The 14,805-nt window shown below is 55.0% G+C and overlaps 1 protein-coding gene across 5 annotated transcripts in view; it reads right to left on the minus strand.

Moving 5' to 3' along the window:
* Window positions 1-2,873, minus strand: part of IL6R (interleukin 6 receptor) — a 45,846-nt gene extending 42,973 nt beyond the window's left edge. For 2 of the 5 annotated variants that reach the window (XM_008264378.4, XM_008264375.4), the window contains exon 1: window positions 2,489-2,872. In XM_008264378.4, the coding sequence (XP_008262600.2) occupies window positions 2,489-2,741 (253 nt within the window). In that variant the 5' untranslated portion in view covers window positions 2,742-2,872. Of the gene's footprint in view, window positions 1-2,488 lie in introns of all 5 variants that reach the window. The other 3 variants (XM_051858640.2, XM_008264376.4, XM_002715338.5) reach the window with 3 other exon arrangements.
* Window positions 2,874-14,805: the final 11,932 nt, after the last annotated feature.

Below are 14,805 nucleotides of genomic sequence, written 5' to 3' on the forward strand. Positions count from 1 at the left end.
CTCCTCTTGGGAGGAATCTGTGTGGCTGATCCCATGTGAGCCTCACAGACTTCCCGGAATCCAGCCAATGTTTGCTGCGATGTACAAACAAGGGACAGGGACAAAACTGGGAGAGACTCTGCCACGGGGAGTCCCGTGATGGAAGGACTCCAGCCAAGTCTTCAGTCACACCAGATGGGTGGACATCCTCAAACCGGGCAGTGCCTAAACACTCACGAGCGGCACGCAGCCGAAAGGACGTTTCCAGACCTCCCTCCCCTCTGCTCGCTCACACTCCATAAATCTGGGGTGAGGGCCCAGAATCGACAGCTTTACCAAGCCTCCACCCCACACTCACAATGCCCCAAATCTGGTGCCAGGGCCAGAGCCGCTCTTGCAACAGATACCGATTTAGGGTGAGGCGGGGGTGCAGGTCGGCCCCAGGGGCAAAGCAGAGGCTGCCCTAAAGAGAAATTTAGATGCTGAAAACAAGACTTGGAGATACTTAAAGGTGCAACAAGTGCCTGTTTGTGCATTGCTTACATTGCGGAAGGAAGAGGAAACTCCCCCACATCCAGGCCTGCCAAGCCCAGCAGAGCGTCTGGAAGACGTCCAGGCCCCCTGGACAGCAGATACACCTGAGGAGCACCGGCAGCTTCTGCCTGGGCACGGGGCAGGTGAGCCCGTGCCGGCTGGAGAGCCGGGGGACTCCCTAAGCCAGCTCCAGCTCGGCTGCCCGCTGCCCCTCGCTGCTCTGGAGCGGGACACACACTCATTTGCTCCACACTTCCTGTACCAGTTCTTTCTTTTCACCTTCCAGTTTACGGGCTGGGTGTGTGGGTGTGGGAGAGAAGCTGGGTATTTTGACATTTCTGCATTTTCCCTCTGAACCGGGAGGGCTTTCACTTCCTCCCCAGATTCTCAGTTCTGCCTTTCACAGGCTGTCCAAACCTTGGGACCCCCCAGGAAAAGGGGGAATTGGCTGTAGCAGGCTGTAGCCAAGGACCTGGCAGCCACGTAACAGCAAAGGGAAGCGGCACCTGCAGCAGTGGCCCCTGGGGCAGGTGCCTTGTCCCGCAGGCAGAGTGGCAGGCGAGGAAGCCCACCAAGACCTCCACCCTGCCTTGCCCGCCCCTGACACCATGATGGGCAGGCCCAGACCTCCACTTCCCCTCCCTCAGCCTCTTCCACCCCAGCATTCAGCCAGAGGAGAGAGTCTCCACTGTCCCCAGCCACCCCCAGCCCGGCCTACTGGTGGAACTCTACATTTGTGGGTCTTAGAGTCACGGGAGGGGGTGGGCCTCCACCCATCGCACCTGAGAACTTCCTTTCTCCACCTCTCTGACCCTCAGCCTCCTCTTTGTCAGACAAAGTGACATGCGGATCCAGCAGGGGCTCAGCAAACAGCAGGAGACATCCATCACCAGTGGCAGCTCTGCCAGTGTTGAAAAAGGGGTCCCTCCCTTTCCTCTTCCAAGCACAAGGACCACAACCATGCAGAAGAGAGGCTGCAGGCCCTGGAACCCAGCCTCCAGCTGCAGCACACAGCCTGCAGCTGGGAGAGACCCAGCCGAGTGTTCACCCGGGGCAGGAGCACAGCAGGTCGGAGTAGCTAGAGCCACAGCCGACAGCACCTGCTCCAAAAGCCGGCACGCTGCCCCTTAATTTTCCACTGTAGTCTTAAAGAAGCCTTCAGACCCCCAAATAAACCTGGAACTGGCAGCTGCCCAGCTGCTCTAGAGGAAAGACCAGACAGGCAGCTGGGACCGCAGTGGGGCACACCACTCAGCAGGAGCAAGTACCCCGCCCCTCCAGGGCTTCCAACCCTGGTCTCAAAGGGGAGGCCAGCCTGGACCAGCCTCAGGAGGTCCCAGTCCCTCACCAGCCTCCCGCTCAGTGTCACTCTTGGGAGGAGAGCAGTCGGCTGGCCAGAGCTGGTGCCACCACGCGAGAGCCGCAGAGGTAGGGTCTGTGGCTCAGCGCCAGCGCACACTGTCAGTCACCCACACAGACACCCAGCCGTTGGGGCAGAACCAAGAGGGGTGCCACACACACACAGCCCCAAAGCAAGGGGGGACAGGAGGGCTGGCCCTAAGCAGCTGCAGGGAACAGCACCCTCTTAGGGGCAGCCCGCGTTCATCGTCGGTTAGCGCCACTGCGGGCACAGCTGTGCGAGACTTAAACGCGGGGCGCCGGAAAACAGACTGGAGAGTCGGGTTCCCGAGAACACACCTAGCCCTGCGCACAGACCGCAGGGCGCTCCCCAGCCACAGACCAGACAGCCCCGGGGCGCGCGGGGCCCAAGACCGAAGTCGCAGCAGGGGGCGCCCGAGCAAGCCGGTCGGCCCTGGGCCTGCACCTTGTGCCCGCAGGGAGCACAGCTCGCCACAGAAAGGGGAGCTGTCACACCGCTGTTCCCCAGCTCCAATCTCTCCGCTGACTGCGGTGGCCACGGCGGTTTCCCCTATCCACCCGCTGCCCAGCCCGCCGCGGGCGCCCAAGCCCTTACCCAGCACGGGGCAGCCCCCCGGGGCCAGTGCCGCGGCCCCCACCGCCAGCAGGGCGGCCAGCAGCGCGCAGCGGACGGCCAGCTTGCTTCCTCCTCGGCTGGTGACCCGGGCGGCCAGGGCAAGGCGGGCTCGGGCCCCGAAGGCAGCCGCCATCCCCGGGAGGCGGGCGCGCGGCGCGCACCGCGAGTCCCTCGGCCCGGCGCGGCACCCTCTGGCCCGGCTCGGTGTCAGCGCGACTTCCCACTCGCACATGACTCAGAGCGGCAGACGGTGCTGGCAGCGCAGGAAAACATTTGAGGAACTCGCGCTGGAGCGTCTCTTGGCGGTCCCAGGGTGCGGTTACGAAAGCCCAGCGGATGGCGCAACAGCCCCGCGCCCCGGCCCACCGGAGGGGGTGGCTTCCTGCCGCCGCGCCACACCTGAGAGGGAGGGCGGGGGCCCGCGGGCCCCTCCCTCAGGCCCGCCGCCGCTCACCCGCTCGCTTTTGATTTTTGGTTTCGTGAGCAGGACTGCGCTGTGCAAGAGGCACCTGGGTGTGCCGCGGCCCCGCGCAGTAAAGCTGCGCCTCGCAGCCCCGGGTGTGCCAGAGTCACCTGCGGAGCCCTAAAACCCCCGGCGTCTGGGTCTGACCCCAGCAGATTCCCGCTTCCTCTCTCTGGAGCGCTCGGCTTCTGTTCCTCACAGGCGGAGCAGCGGCGAGAAAAAACCGGTTTGCGCTCTGGAGTCGCTCAGAGGGACCTGGGTTTCCATCCAGACCTGCCCTCTACCGCGGCTGTGACTGCAGTTCACAATCTGAGCCTCCCTATCCTCACCTGTCAGAAGTAAGACCGCCGGGGTGCGCTCAGCGCGCCTGCACCGGCATCCCCTACACGCGCAGGTTCGAGTCCCGGCTGCTCCACTTCCAGCTCCCTGCTGATGGCCTGGGAAAGCAGGAGAGGATGGCCCAAATGCTTGGGCCCCTGCACCTGTGTGAGAGACCTGGAAGAAGTTTCTGGCTTCTACCTGGCTTTGGCCAATTTGGGATTGAACCAGCAGATGGAAGATCTCTAATGCTCTCTGTGTAACTCTGCCTTTCAAATAAATAAAGGAAGAAAGAAGGAGCCTACACTGGACAGGGTTACAGTGAAAATTCTGGAAGCTGGCGTCTAAACACCTGTCACAGTTTCTGGGCCACAGGTGTTCCCTCAGATGTCAGAACTTGCGCACACACCCTCCCGACTCGACAGAAACCAGCATTTGACTCCCCGGACTGACCACAGGGACTGCAGGAAGGGGCCCACCAAGGTTTCCCACATAGCCTGAAACTGATACGGTGGTTCCTGAGCCAAATTTGGAGAGGACGAAAAAAGCTGAAATGAGTTCAGGCTAAGAAGCTTCTCGACCAGCGATTGCTCAGGAGACTGAGCATCCCCAAGGTGGGCTTCAGGTGGATCCTAACCCCAGACCAGGGCTCCTGGTCAGCTGGAGTGGGGACGGCCGGACAGTACCCCAGAGGGGCAGGACATGGGCCAGAGACACAGGGCTCCTGAAGTGCAGTCCTCAGACCCCACACATCTGAATCTGCCGGTGGGACCACCCCCCTGGGTGCACCAGACACGAGCACCGACACCACCCACGATGGGGCTTGTTTGGGTGGGCTTGCTTCAGCCAGGCCAGCACATGGGAAGAAAGGACACTGGCCATCAGCGCTCTCTCCTGTTGTTTAAAATGGGGCTGCCAAAGGGCGGCAGGGTGGTTCCCACTGTGGTTGCCCCTTCCTCTCTGTGGATCACGCAGACCTGAAAATATTGTGTGGGACCACAGAAACCGGAAGGCTGCTAAGGGCCTTGGCTCAGATAGGAGAATTTCCTTGTCTTTCAAAAATTGCTCTGTACTTATTTGGGTGGCAGAGACACAGAGAGGAGTCACCCTCCTTTGGTTTGCTCTCCAAGTGCCCACAGTGACGGGGAACTCCTTCTGGGTCTCTGATGGCTGGTGGGGACCCACACACTGCCTCTCAGGGTCTGTATCAGCAGGAGACTGGAGTCAGGAGCCAGGGCCAGAAAGCAAACCCAGGCTCGCTGATGTGGGACACAGGTGTCTCCACCGTGAGGCCACGTGGCTGCCCCATAGGAGAGTCTAGCAGAGGATGCTGAAACCGAGAACAAGCAACTGGGGCCCCACCTGGCTTCTGCAATCAAAGCATTTCTGTCTCTCTCTCCCTCTCTCTCTCTCTCTCTCTCTCCCCCGGTGGGGAGCCTCTGCTCTGGAGCCAGGCGGATCCAGTTCCCATCTCAACTCTGCCTCTTCCTGACAGTGCATCTCGGGAAGTCACTTAACCTCTCTCAGCCCGTTTCCTGATTTATAAGGTAAGAGCAACAATATACAAACTGTTAGGGTTACAGTTCACATTAAGAGGTCTGAGGGTGAGTACTTACCCTACGGTTAAGATGATGGTTAGAATGCCCCCATACCAAATCAGAGTAGCTGTACTGGAGTCCCTGCCACACCCATGTGGGAGACCGGGAAGAAGCTCCTGGCCCAGCCCTGGCTGATGCAGCCACTTGGGGAGTGAACCAGCAGATGGAAGATTCCCTCTCTCTTTCTCTCTGTGTAACTGACTTTCAAATAAATAAATCTTAAAAAAGATAAATGGTAGCTGTGTTCATTTCCCTCTTCCAGCTTCCCACTCCTGCTTCCTGCTAATGGGGACCCTGGGAGGCAGTGGTGATGGCCCAAGTAGCTGGGTTCCTGCCACCCATGTGGAAGGCCTTGATGGAGGTCCCAGCTCCTGGCTTTGGCCCAACTCAGCCCCAGGCTGCTGTAGGCCTTTGGGGCATGAACCTATGGATGGGAGCTTACTCTGTCTCTAATAAATACTTTTTTTTATTTAAAAAATCTGGTCTATCTTTATTTTCCAGGCTCATTTTCTGCATCGCTATGCCTTGCACACAATCACGTTTCCACAGTATTAGTTACGGCTCCTCACTTCCATACCTTTTCTCAAGCTGTCCCCTCTGCCACGCACTCACTTCCTTCGTCCTCTGCCCTACTGACCCTTGAGACTCAGCTTAGATCCCTTCTCCAGGGAGCTGTCTGGTCTCTTCCCCGCTTCCCTGGAACCCTGTCATCCACAAGATCCTACCAGGTCCTCAGAACCTGCTAAGCCCTCAGATCGTCTTTGCTACCCCACTTTCCCTGCCATCCCATAAAACTCAGCTCTGTATCCACCCCCATGGCCACACAGAGCCTGGCACAACGTGGCCCTCCCCAGGGCAACTCAGAGCAGGCTCTCTGACCTCCCTCCACCCCCACACTGAGCGGAAGCTCGAATTCTTGGGCCAGCATTCCAAGATGTTACAGGAAGTGCTGATAAGGAAGGGAGGCAAACGTACCTGCGTCGTTCTCCCTGACCTGCCCTCATGCCAGCACCGGTGGGGTCCCCAGTGTCTCCCACAGGCCTCCTGGTCCCCAGAAGGATGTGGCGTTGGCTACAGTGGCAGGGTGGGTGGCAGGCTGGGAATGGGGAGTGTGTGCGGCCTGCAGAAAAGAGGAACGAGACACTGTCAGGGCTGGATCACAGCTGCTTCACTCCCCAAAAGGCCGAAATCCTGCAGCCAAGCAGCAGCAAAGACCAAGCACGCACTGCGAACCTCTGAGCCAGCATCTGCTGCTGCCACGGTGTTTTCACAGGCTCCTTTGGGCTGCTCTCCCCTCGGGCTGGGAGGTGTTCATGCCTCCAATTTCCACACGGCTGCACTGAGGGTCAGAGAGGTGCCCGGACCGATCAAGAAGACACAGCTGATAACTGGCAGCGTCAGCCTGAGGTCTGGCAACGGGCCCAGGACTCTCCGTGACGGAAGGCTCTGTGGGCCCAGGGCCAAAGTCACTGCCGGACGTCTGTCCCTACCATCGCAGCGGGCACTTAGGGTTGCAAATAGGGGAGGGGAGGGGAGGGGAGGGGAGGGGAGGGGAGGGGAGGGGAGGGGAGGGGAGGGGAGGGGAGGGGAGGGGAGGGGAGGAGAGGAGAGGGGAGGAGAGGAGAGGAGAGGAGAGGAGAGGAGAGGAGAGGAGAGGAGAGGAGAGGAGAGGAGAGGAGAGGAGAGGAGAGGAGAGGAGAGGAGAGGAGAGGAGAGGAGAGGAGCAGCCTCTGGCTTTGGGTCACCAGCTGTTGGTCCCCCAGACTCCCTCTGGTTCCCTAGTGTTCCTGCAGTTCCCGGTTGCCTCCCCTAGAGGGGGCAGTTCTGGGCTAACGGGCGCCCGGCAACAAGTTCTCGCTCCCGACTTCTCAGAGAGGGGCCTCTGGGTGGCTCCGCAGAATCCGCACAGAAGATGATTCTGAACCCGAAAGGGCCTTAGTCGTCCTCGGCTCCCCCTCCCTCGCTGTGCAGATCTGGAAACTGAGGCCTCGAGAGACGGCGGGGCTGGCCAAAGGTGGCAGCTGGTGACCCCGCTGGTCCGGAGCCCACGGCGCCTGGCTCAAAGCGGCTGTTTGGGATCCCCACACCGCCCCCACCCCCCAGGCTCGGCCCTGCTCCGCGGCCAGGGTTGAAAGCAGTCACATTTGTTCTCCAGTCACTTTGTGAGTCGCCCAGTAAGGGCGAGAGCCACTCGTTGAAGGGCTGTGGGGTGGGGTGGCGTTGTGTGCGGACCCCTCCCCGGCCCCCCACCTGCCCCCACTCAGTAATTACTGGAAGGCGCTCCTCCCAGAAACCCCTCTCCTCCTCCCCTCTCATCAGCCTGGAAAGAGGTGTATGGCCAGGCAGCAGTACAGACTGGCGGGGGGTGGGGGTGGGGGGCCGTGCCCGCAGGCTGTGAACTCAGTGGCCCTGGCCAGTTGCCCTCTCAGAGCCAGGCCCCAGCCAGGGTCCAGCACCCTCACTTTTACAGCCTAAGGGTTTTCACAGCTCCCTCAGCTCTGGCAAAATGATGTCCTATTCACCGTCTGCGACACACCTCAATATGATCTGGGTTTGTTTTTTGAAATGCTGATTCTTAAAAAAAGATGTATTTATTTGAGAGGAAGCTACACACATAAAGAGAGAGAGAGATCTTGCGCTGGTTCATTCCCCAAATGACCGCAACAGTCAGAGATGGACCAGAGGAAAGCCAGGAGCCAGAAGCTTCTTCCGGGTCTTCCACATGGGTGCACCTGGGCCTGGGCCATCTTCCGCTGCTTTCTCAGGCACCTTTAGCAGAGAGCTGGATTGGAGGTACAGCAGCCAGTACTCTAACTGGCACCCAAATGGGATGCTAACACTACAGGATGAACCCACTGTGCCACAGCACCAGCCCCATGGGTTTGTGTTTTGTTTTTGTTTGTTTTATTATTTATTTGAAAGCCAAAGAGGCAGAGAGAGCTCCTATCCACTGGTTGCTTCTCAAATGCCTACAATGGCCAGGCTGAGGTCAGGAGCCAGGTCTCCCACATGGGTGGCAGGGGCCCATCACTGCCTCTGAGTGTGTGCCCTAGGAGGAAGCTGGAATTGGGAGTGAAGCCAGGTCAGAGGCCCAGGCACGGGTGTGCAAACGCCCTCCGGGATTGGGAAGCAAACATCCCAAACAGCATCTTCCCCGCTAAGCCAAGTGTCACCCTTTCCTTTTCAGAGCTACGTGAGGTCCCGTTGTGTGTATGTGCCTCACCTTGTTTGTCCACCTCTCCAGCAGTGGACGTCTGGTCTGTGACTCATGCAGCCGGGAATGTGATGTGCAGCCGTGTCTGAGTGCCTGCCTTCTGTTTCTTATGTATATAACCAGGAGTGGGACTGCTGGGTCACACAGGACTTCTGTTTTAATTTGAATTGTGATGCTTTCTAGCAGTAATGAAATTCTGGCATTCTATAAATACTACAAGAAAGGGAACAAACATTTATCAGCCCTCTAAGAATGGTGCTAAAAATCCCCCTCTCTCTCTCTCTCTCTCTCTCTCTCTCTCCCATCTTTCAAATAAATAAAATTTCTTTTAAAAAAAAGTAAGAAGAGGCTGGTGCCGTGGCACAGCAGGTTAACGCCCTGGCTCACAGCGCCAGCATCCCATATGGGTACCAGTTCACGTGCCGGCTGCTCCAATCCTGATGCAGCTCTCTGCTGTGGCCTGGAAAAACAGTAGAAGATGGCCCAAGCCCATGGGCCCCTGCACCCGTGTGGGAGATCCAGAAGAAACTCCTGGCTCCTGGCTTCAGATCGGCACAGCTCCAGTTGTTGCAGCCAATTGGGGAGTGAACTATCAGATGGAAGACCTCTCTCTCTCTCTCTCTCTCTCTCTCTCTGTCTCTCCTCTGTCTGTGTAACTCTGACTTTGAAATAAATAAATATATCTTTAAAAATAAGGAAATTCTAACACAAGTTACAACATGGTAAAGACATGCTAAGTGAAATAGTCATACACGGCTGTGGCACAGGGAGTTAAGCTGTCACTTGGGACCCCCAACCCCTGGCTGCTCTGCTTCCAATCCAGCTGCCTGCTAATGCTCCTGGAAAGCCACAGAGGATGGCTCAAGTACGTGAGTCCCTACCACCCACATGGGGGACCTGATGGAGCTCCTGGCTCCTGGCTTTGGCCTGGCCCAGCCCTGGCTTGCAGCCATCTGGGGAGTGAACCAGCAGATGAAAGACCTCTGTGTCTCCCCCTCTGTCATTCTGCCTTTCAGATAAATCAATCTTTACAGAGAGCGAGAAAGAGAGAAAGCCAGACACAAGAGGACAGCTATCGAATGACTCCACTCTCGTGAGGTGCCCAGAGCAGTCAAATCCACAGGGACAGAAAGCGAATGGTGGTTGCCAGGGCTGCGGGGAGGAGGGAGCAGAGCTGGGAGTTACTGCTTCATGTGCACAGCTTCTATTTGCAGGATGAAAACGGTTCTGGAGAACATTGCCCGGTCATGGGAATGTGCTTAATGCCACTGAACTATACACTTAAAAATAGCTAAAATGGTAAATTACACATACACATATACACACACATATAAAACCACAATTCAAATTTTTTTAAAGATGTATTTATTTATTTGAAAGTCAGAGTTACAGAGAAAGAGGAAGATAAAGAGAGATTTTCCATCTGCTGGTTCATTCCCCAAATGACCACAACAGCCAGGGCTCAGTTAGGCTGAAGCCAGGAGCTTCTTCCGGGTCTCCCACATAGGTGGCAGGATCCCAAGGACTTGGGCCATCTTCTGCTTTTCCCAGGCCATAGCAGAGAGCTGGATCAGAAGCAGAGCAGCCAGGGTAAGATCCAGCGCCCATCTGGGATGCCGGCACTGCAGATGGCAGCTTTACCTGCTACGCCACAATGCTTGGCCCCATTACCACATTTTGCAAAAAGCATCACAATTACAAGATTAAGCAAACTAGGAGCTTGAAGATCCACATACAAACCGGAGGCATTATGGGGCGGGTGGAGAAGGGGAGCTAACTCATGCTGCTCAGGGATGTAGCATGAGAGTCCTTCGAGAATATAGACTTTTTGAAAACAATACACAGTATAATTCTTTGTCCACAGACTCAGGAGCCAGACTGCCGGGGTTCACAGCTCAGTCTGTCACTCCCTATCTGTCCCTGGACAAGTTACTTAACTTCTCTGTATTTCAATTCTCTATCTGCAAAGTCTGGAAAGCAAACGTACCCTCATCAGACTCCTAGGAGAATTAAATTAGCTAACATACGTAACGTGTTCATAGCAACGCTGATACTTGGTATATGCTATCCCCTAAAAGGGCTGGGCCTTGCTGAAGCCAGGAGCCAGAAACTCCATCCAGGTGTCCCATGTGGATGTCAGAGGCCTAAGCACTTGAGCCACCCTCTGCTGCCTTCCCAGGTGCATTGGCGAGAAGTTGCATCAGAAATGGAGTAGTCGGGACTCGAACCGGTGCTACAACATATTCTTTATAGACAGAGAAGTCCATTCAAATACGGGTTCATTGTAACTCATTATATCACCAGTGAAGATGAACAGGGGTCACTGGGTGTTCCCAGAGGCCACCTCTGGAAGCCTGGTGGGTGGAACAGTGTTAGGGGTTAGAAAACTGTTTGGCAGTGGATGGAGCCGCCCAGTCAATCTCCTGTCAGCGACGGGGCTTCTGCCGGCCGGTCCACCTTTCCTGCAAGGCAGGCCAAACTTGGATTTCACAGAGACACGAGTTTGTTCACGTGTGCCCCAGCAGAGGCCGCGGGACTCTCCCTCACCCCGGGGGAGCACGCGCTCCGCAGTGGGCTTCAGGGCTCAGCCGTGGAGGTCCCGCTACTGATGCGCAGACCCCCGGGTAAGTAGACTCCCGAACCTCAGACCCAGTTCTGCCACTGGCCAGCTGGGGGACCTTGGGCAACTTCTAAAATCTCTCTAAACCTCCCTTTCCTCACTTGTAACGCGGAAGCAGTTAGCGTTGCGCCTGTAGAGGATTCTTGTGAGGACTCATTGAGAAATCGACCTCCAAGGACCCAGGCCAGTCCTGAGCATCCCCCAGTGAATGCCCGGCTAACGTCAGCCCGATAACAATCTGTGCGTCGGCTTTACGGCAACCTCACCACCTGCGGCAGTCAGAGGAAGAGGCAGAGATTACCAAACAACCTGTTTTTTTTCTGCTGATATTTCCCTCCAAGGGGAAAACAAATCCTGTTTGTATTCACGATTTTCACAAGTTTCTTCCCCAAATACATGACACACTTCCCTGTCCCCACAATGCACACCAGTTTGAAGCGACACGTCCCAGAGGGGGAAAGCTTGCAAGAGGATGCGAGGAAGGCTAACCTCATCCTCTGCTGGTAGGAATCTCAAAGGGTGTAGCTACTTTGGAGAACAGCCTGGAAGTTCCTCAAATGAGTGAACGCAGGGTGACCCAGCAGTTCCATTCCTGGGTGTTTACTCAAAGAAGCTAAAACATTTCCTCCACGCAGTAACTTGTACACAGCTATTTACAGCAGCAATGCTCACAGCAGCTACAGTGTAGAAATGACACAATCTTCCATCAGCAGGAATGGATACACAAAAGACAGTATATCCACATGATGGAACAGTATTCAGCCATAAAAAGGCGCGAGGTACTAATCCATGGTGTATACTACAGTTGAGCTTTGAAAATGTTAGGCTAAGTGAAAGAAGCCTGGCACAAAAGTCTACAGATTCTAAGACTTCATTCACATGAAACTCCAGAGACAGAAGGTAGAGGGCTGGCGCTGTGGCATAATGGGTAAAGCTGCCACCTGCAGTGCCAGCATCCCATGTGGGCACCAGTTTGAGTCCCGGCTGCTCCACTTCCGATCCAGCTCTCTGCTATGGCCTGGGAAGGCAGTGGAAGATGGCCCAAGTTCTTGGGCCCCTGCACCCACATGGGAGACCTGGAAGAGGCTCCTGGCTCCTGGCTTCAGATCAACGCAGCTCCAGCTGTTGCAGCCATTTTGAGAGTGAACCAGCAGATGGAAGAACCCGCCCCGCTCCCCGCCACCCCCCACCCCGCCGCCTCTCTCTCTCTCTTTCTTGGCCTCTGCCTTTCAAATAAATAAATAAATATTAAAAAAAAAAAAAAAGAAGGTGGATTAGTGGTTGCCTACAGCGAAGGAGGAGGGACTAAGTGAGTGACAGCTAATGGTGATGGAGTTTCTTTTCAAAGGAAGGAGGACGTTATAAAATTGGTGAACCAGCAGCTGAGATCTCTTTCTCTCTCTTTCTCTGTTTCTCCCCCTCTCTTTGTAATTCTGCCTTTTAAATAAATAAATAGATCCTTAAAAATGAAATTGACTGGTGATAATTACACACTGGGATCTGTGAACATGCTAAAAGCCATGTGATCACACATTTAAAAGGATGAGTTAGGGGCCTCCAGAGAGTCAGGAAGGAGAAAGCTGAAAAGATGCTGCAGCTGCACTCTCATGCCCAACCACCATAGTCTCCGCTGACGCCTGGTTCGAGTCCCGGCTGCTCCACCTCTGATCCAGCTTCCTGCTGATGCACCTGGGAAAGCAGCAGAAGATGGCCTAAGTACCTGCACCCCTGTGGAAGACCCAGATGAAGCTCCTGGCTTCAGCCTGGCCCATCCCCAGCCATTTCAGCCATCTGGGGAGCAGATGGAAGATCTCTCTCTCTTTCTCTCTCTCAACTCTGACTTGCAAATAAATAAATAAATAAATAAATAAATAAATAAATATTTTAAAAGGGAGGGTAGTGAATTACATTCCAGTGAGGCTATTTAAAAGAATAAATACCACATAAATAAAAATGTAAAAACACTTTTGACTCATAGAGACTTGAGTTCAAATCTTTGTATTAGCTAACCTTTCTCAACACTAGGACACAAATTCTAGGCTGCACATGAGGATTAAATGAGACAATAGACTTGGCTTTCTTAGCCCAGTGCCAGGGACACAGTATTAACTTAGCGTGTATCAGTAGGAAAGATATTACATTTCTAATAAATATTTATTGGATGCTGGCACCACACAAACTCAGGGATAAAGAAGTGGAAGGTGTGTCCTCTCCTCCGAGGCCCAAACCTCCCAGGCTCTGCCCCTCCTGCCTTCTCCAGGCCCTGGGCCCTGAGCCATGCCCCTTCTCCTGAGCCTTCCCGTCAGCTTGACTGACCTCCTCTCCTATGCTGAGAAAAGGACAATTCCCCTGCACTGCTGTCCCTCTCTGGTCACTTCCCCAAACTTCACATGACACTAAGTGAAAGAGCAGAACTTACTGGCCCTGCTTCCTCACCCCTACTCCCTTCTCACTCCACCCGCCTCTCCCCCCTGCAGCTGCCTTTTTGTCTTTTTTTTTCCTTTCTTTTTTTAGATTTACAGAGAGAGAAGAGACAGGGAGAAATCTTCCATCAGCTGTGCCTTGTGCCAGGCCGAAGCCAGGAGCTTCTTCCGGAGTCTCCCACATGAGTGGCCAGGGCCCAAGGACTTGGGCCACCTTCCACTTTTTTCCCAGGAGCATTAGCAGGGAGCTGGATCCTAAGTGGAGCAGCTGGGACTCGAACTGGCAGCCATATGGGATGCTGATGTCACAGGCAGGAGCTTAACCAGCTATGGCACAATGCCGGCCCCTGCACCTGCCCTTTCTAAAGGCCCCTTTCCTTCTCCAGCCCTGTGCCAAGAGACTTCTCAGCAACACTGGCCTGGGCACATAACAACAGTGGTCATGACTAAGGCCGTCCTCACGGTGCAGGCATTTGACTGAGACAATCAATTCCCAGAAACACACAGAGGAAATAGATCATCTCAGATGTTTCAAGAGCTATGAAGAAATAACTGCCGGTACACTCAATTCAATAGACACCTTTTTTTAAATAATTAAAATATGTATTTTAACCCTCGTTTTTAATGTTTCTAGGGCTTCTCAATCACATCTTTCTTTTTTCTTCTTTTTTTAAAGATTTATTTATTTATTTGAAAGTCAGAGTTACACAGAGAGAGGAGAGGCAGAGAAAGAGGTCTTCCATCCGATGGTTCACTCCCCAGTTGGCCACAACAGCCAGGGCTGTGCCGATCCGAAGCCAGGAGCCAGGAGCTTCTTCTGGGTCTCCCATGCGGGTGCAGGGGCCCAAGGACTTGGGCCATCTTCCACTGCTCTCCCAGGCCACAGCAGAGAGCTGGATCGGAAGAGGAGCAGCTGGGACTCGAACCGCCGCCCATATAGAAAGCCAGTGCTTCAGGCCAGGGCGTTAACATGCTGTGCCACAGCACTGGCCCTCTTTTCTCTTTTTTTAAGCTCAGGGTGGGGCCAGGCTAAAGCCAGGAGTCCGGAACTCCATGTGGATATGCCCATGATAGGCGGGGGCCCAAGGACTTGGGCTGTCTTCTGCAGGTGCATCAGCAGGGAGCTGAGTCAGAATAGGCACTCCCACAAAGGACGCCGGCGTCGTAAGCCGCAGCTTAACCCGTTACAAGACGACACCAGCCCTTCCTTCCTCCTTAATACACTCTTGGATTCCTCAACACGACACTCTCCTCCTAGTCTCTTTCGCTTAGAGACTGAGGGGCCTCCCCAGTCTCTTTCCCAGCCTCTTCCTCATCAACCTGCTATTTCAATGTTGGCGATGCTCGCTGGGCCACTTTCTGCTTCCTGCCCCACCCACTTCCACTGACACTCAACTGTTTATCTGCAGTCTAAAATTTTCTTAAGATTTATTTATTTATTTATTTGAGAGGTAGAGTTATAGAGAGAAGGAGAAGAGAAGGAGAGGAGAGGAGAGGAGAGGAGAGGAGAGGAGAGGAGAGGAGAGGAGAGGAGAGGAGAGGAGAGGAGAGGAGAGGAGAGGAGAGGAGAGGAGAGGAGAGGAGAGAGGTCTTCCACCTGCTGGTTCCCTCTGCAAATGGCCGCAATGGCCAGAGCTGGGCCAATCGAAGCCAGGAGCCA

The sequence above is a fragment of the Oryctolagus cuniculus genome, chromosome 7 (assembly GCF_964237555.1).
Source record: "Oryctolagus cuniculus chromosome 7, mOryCun1.1, whole genome shotgun sequence".
Classification (NCBI taxonomy): domain Eukaryota; kingdom Metazoa; phylum Chordata; class Mammalia; order Lagomorpha; family Leporidae; genus Oryctolagus; species Oryctolagus cuniculus.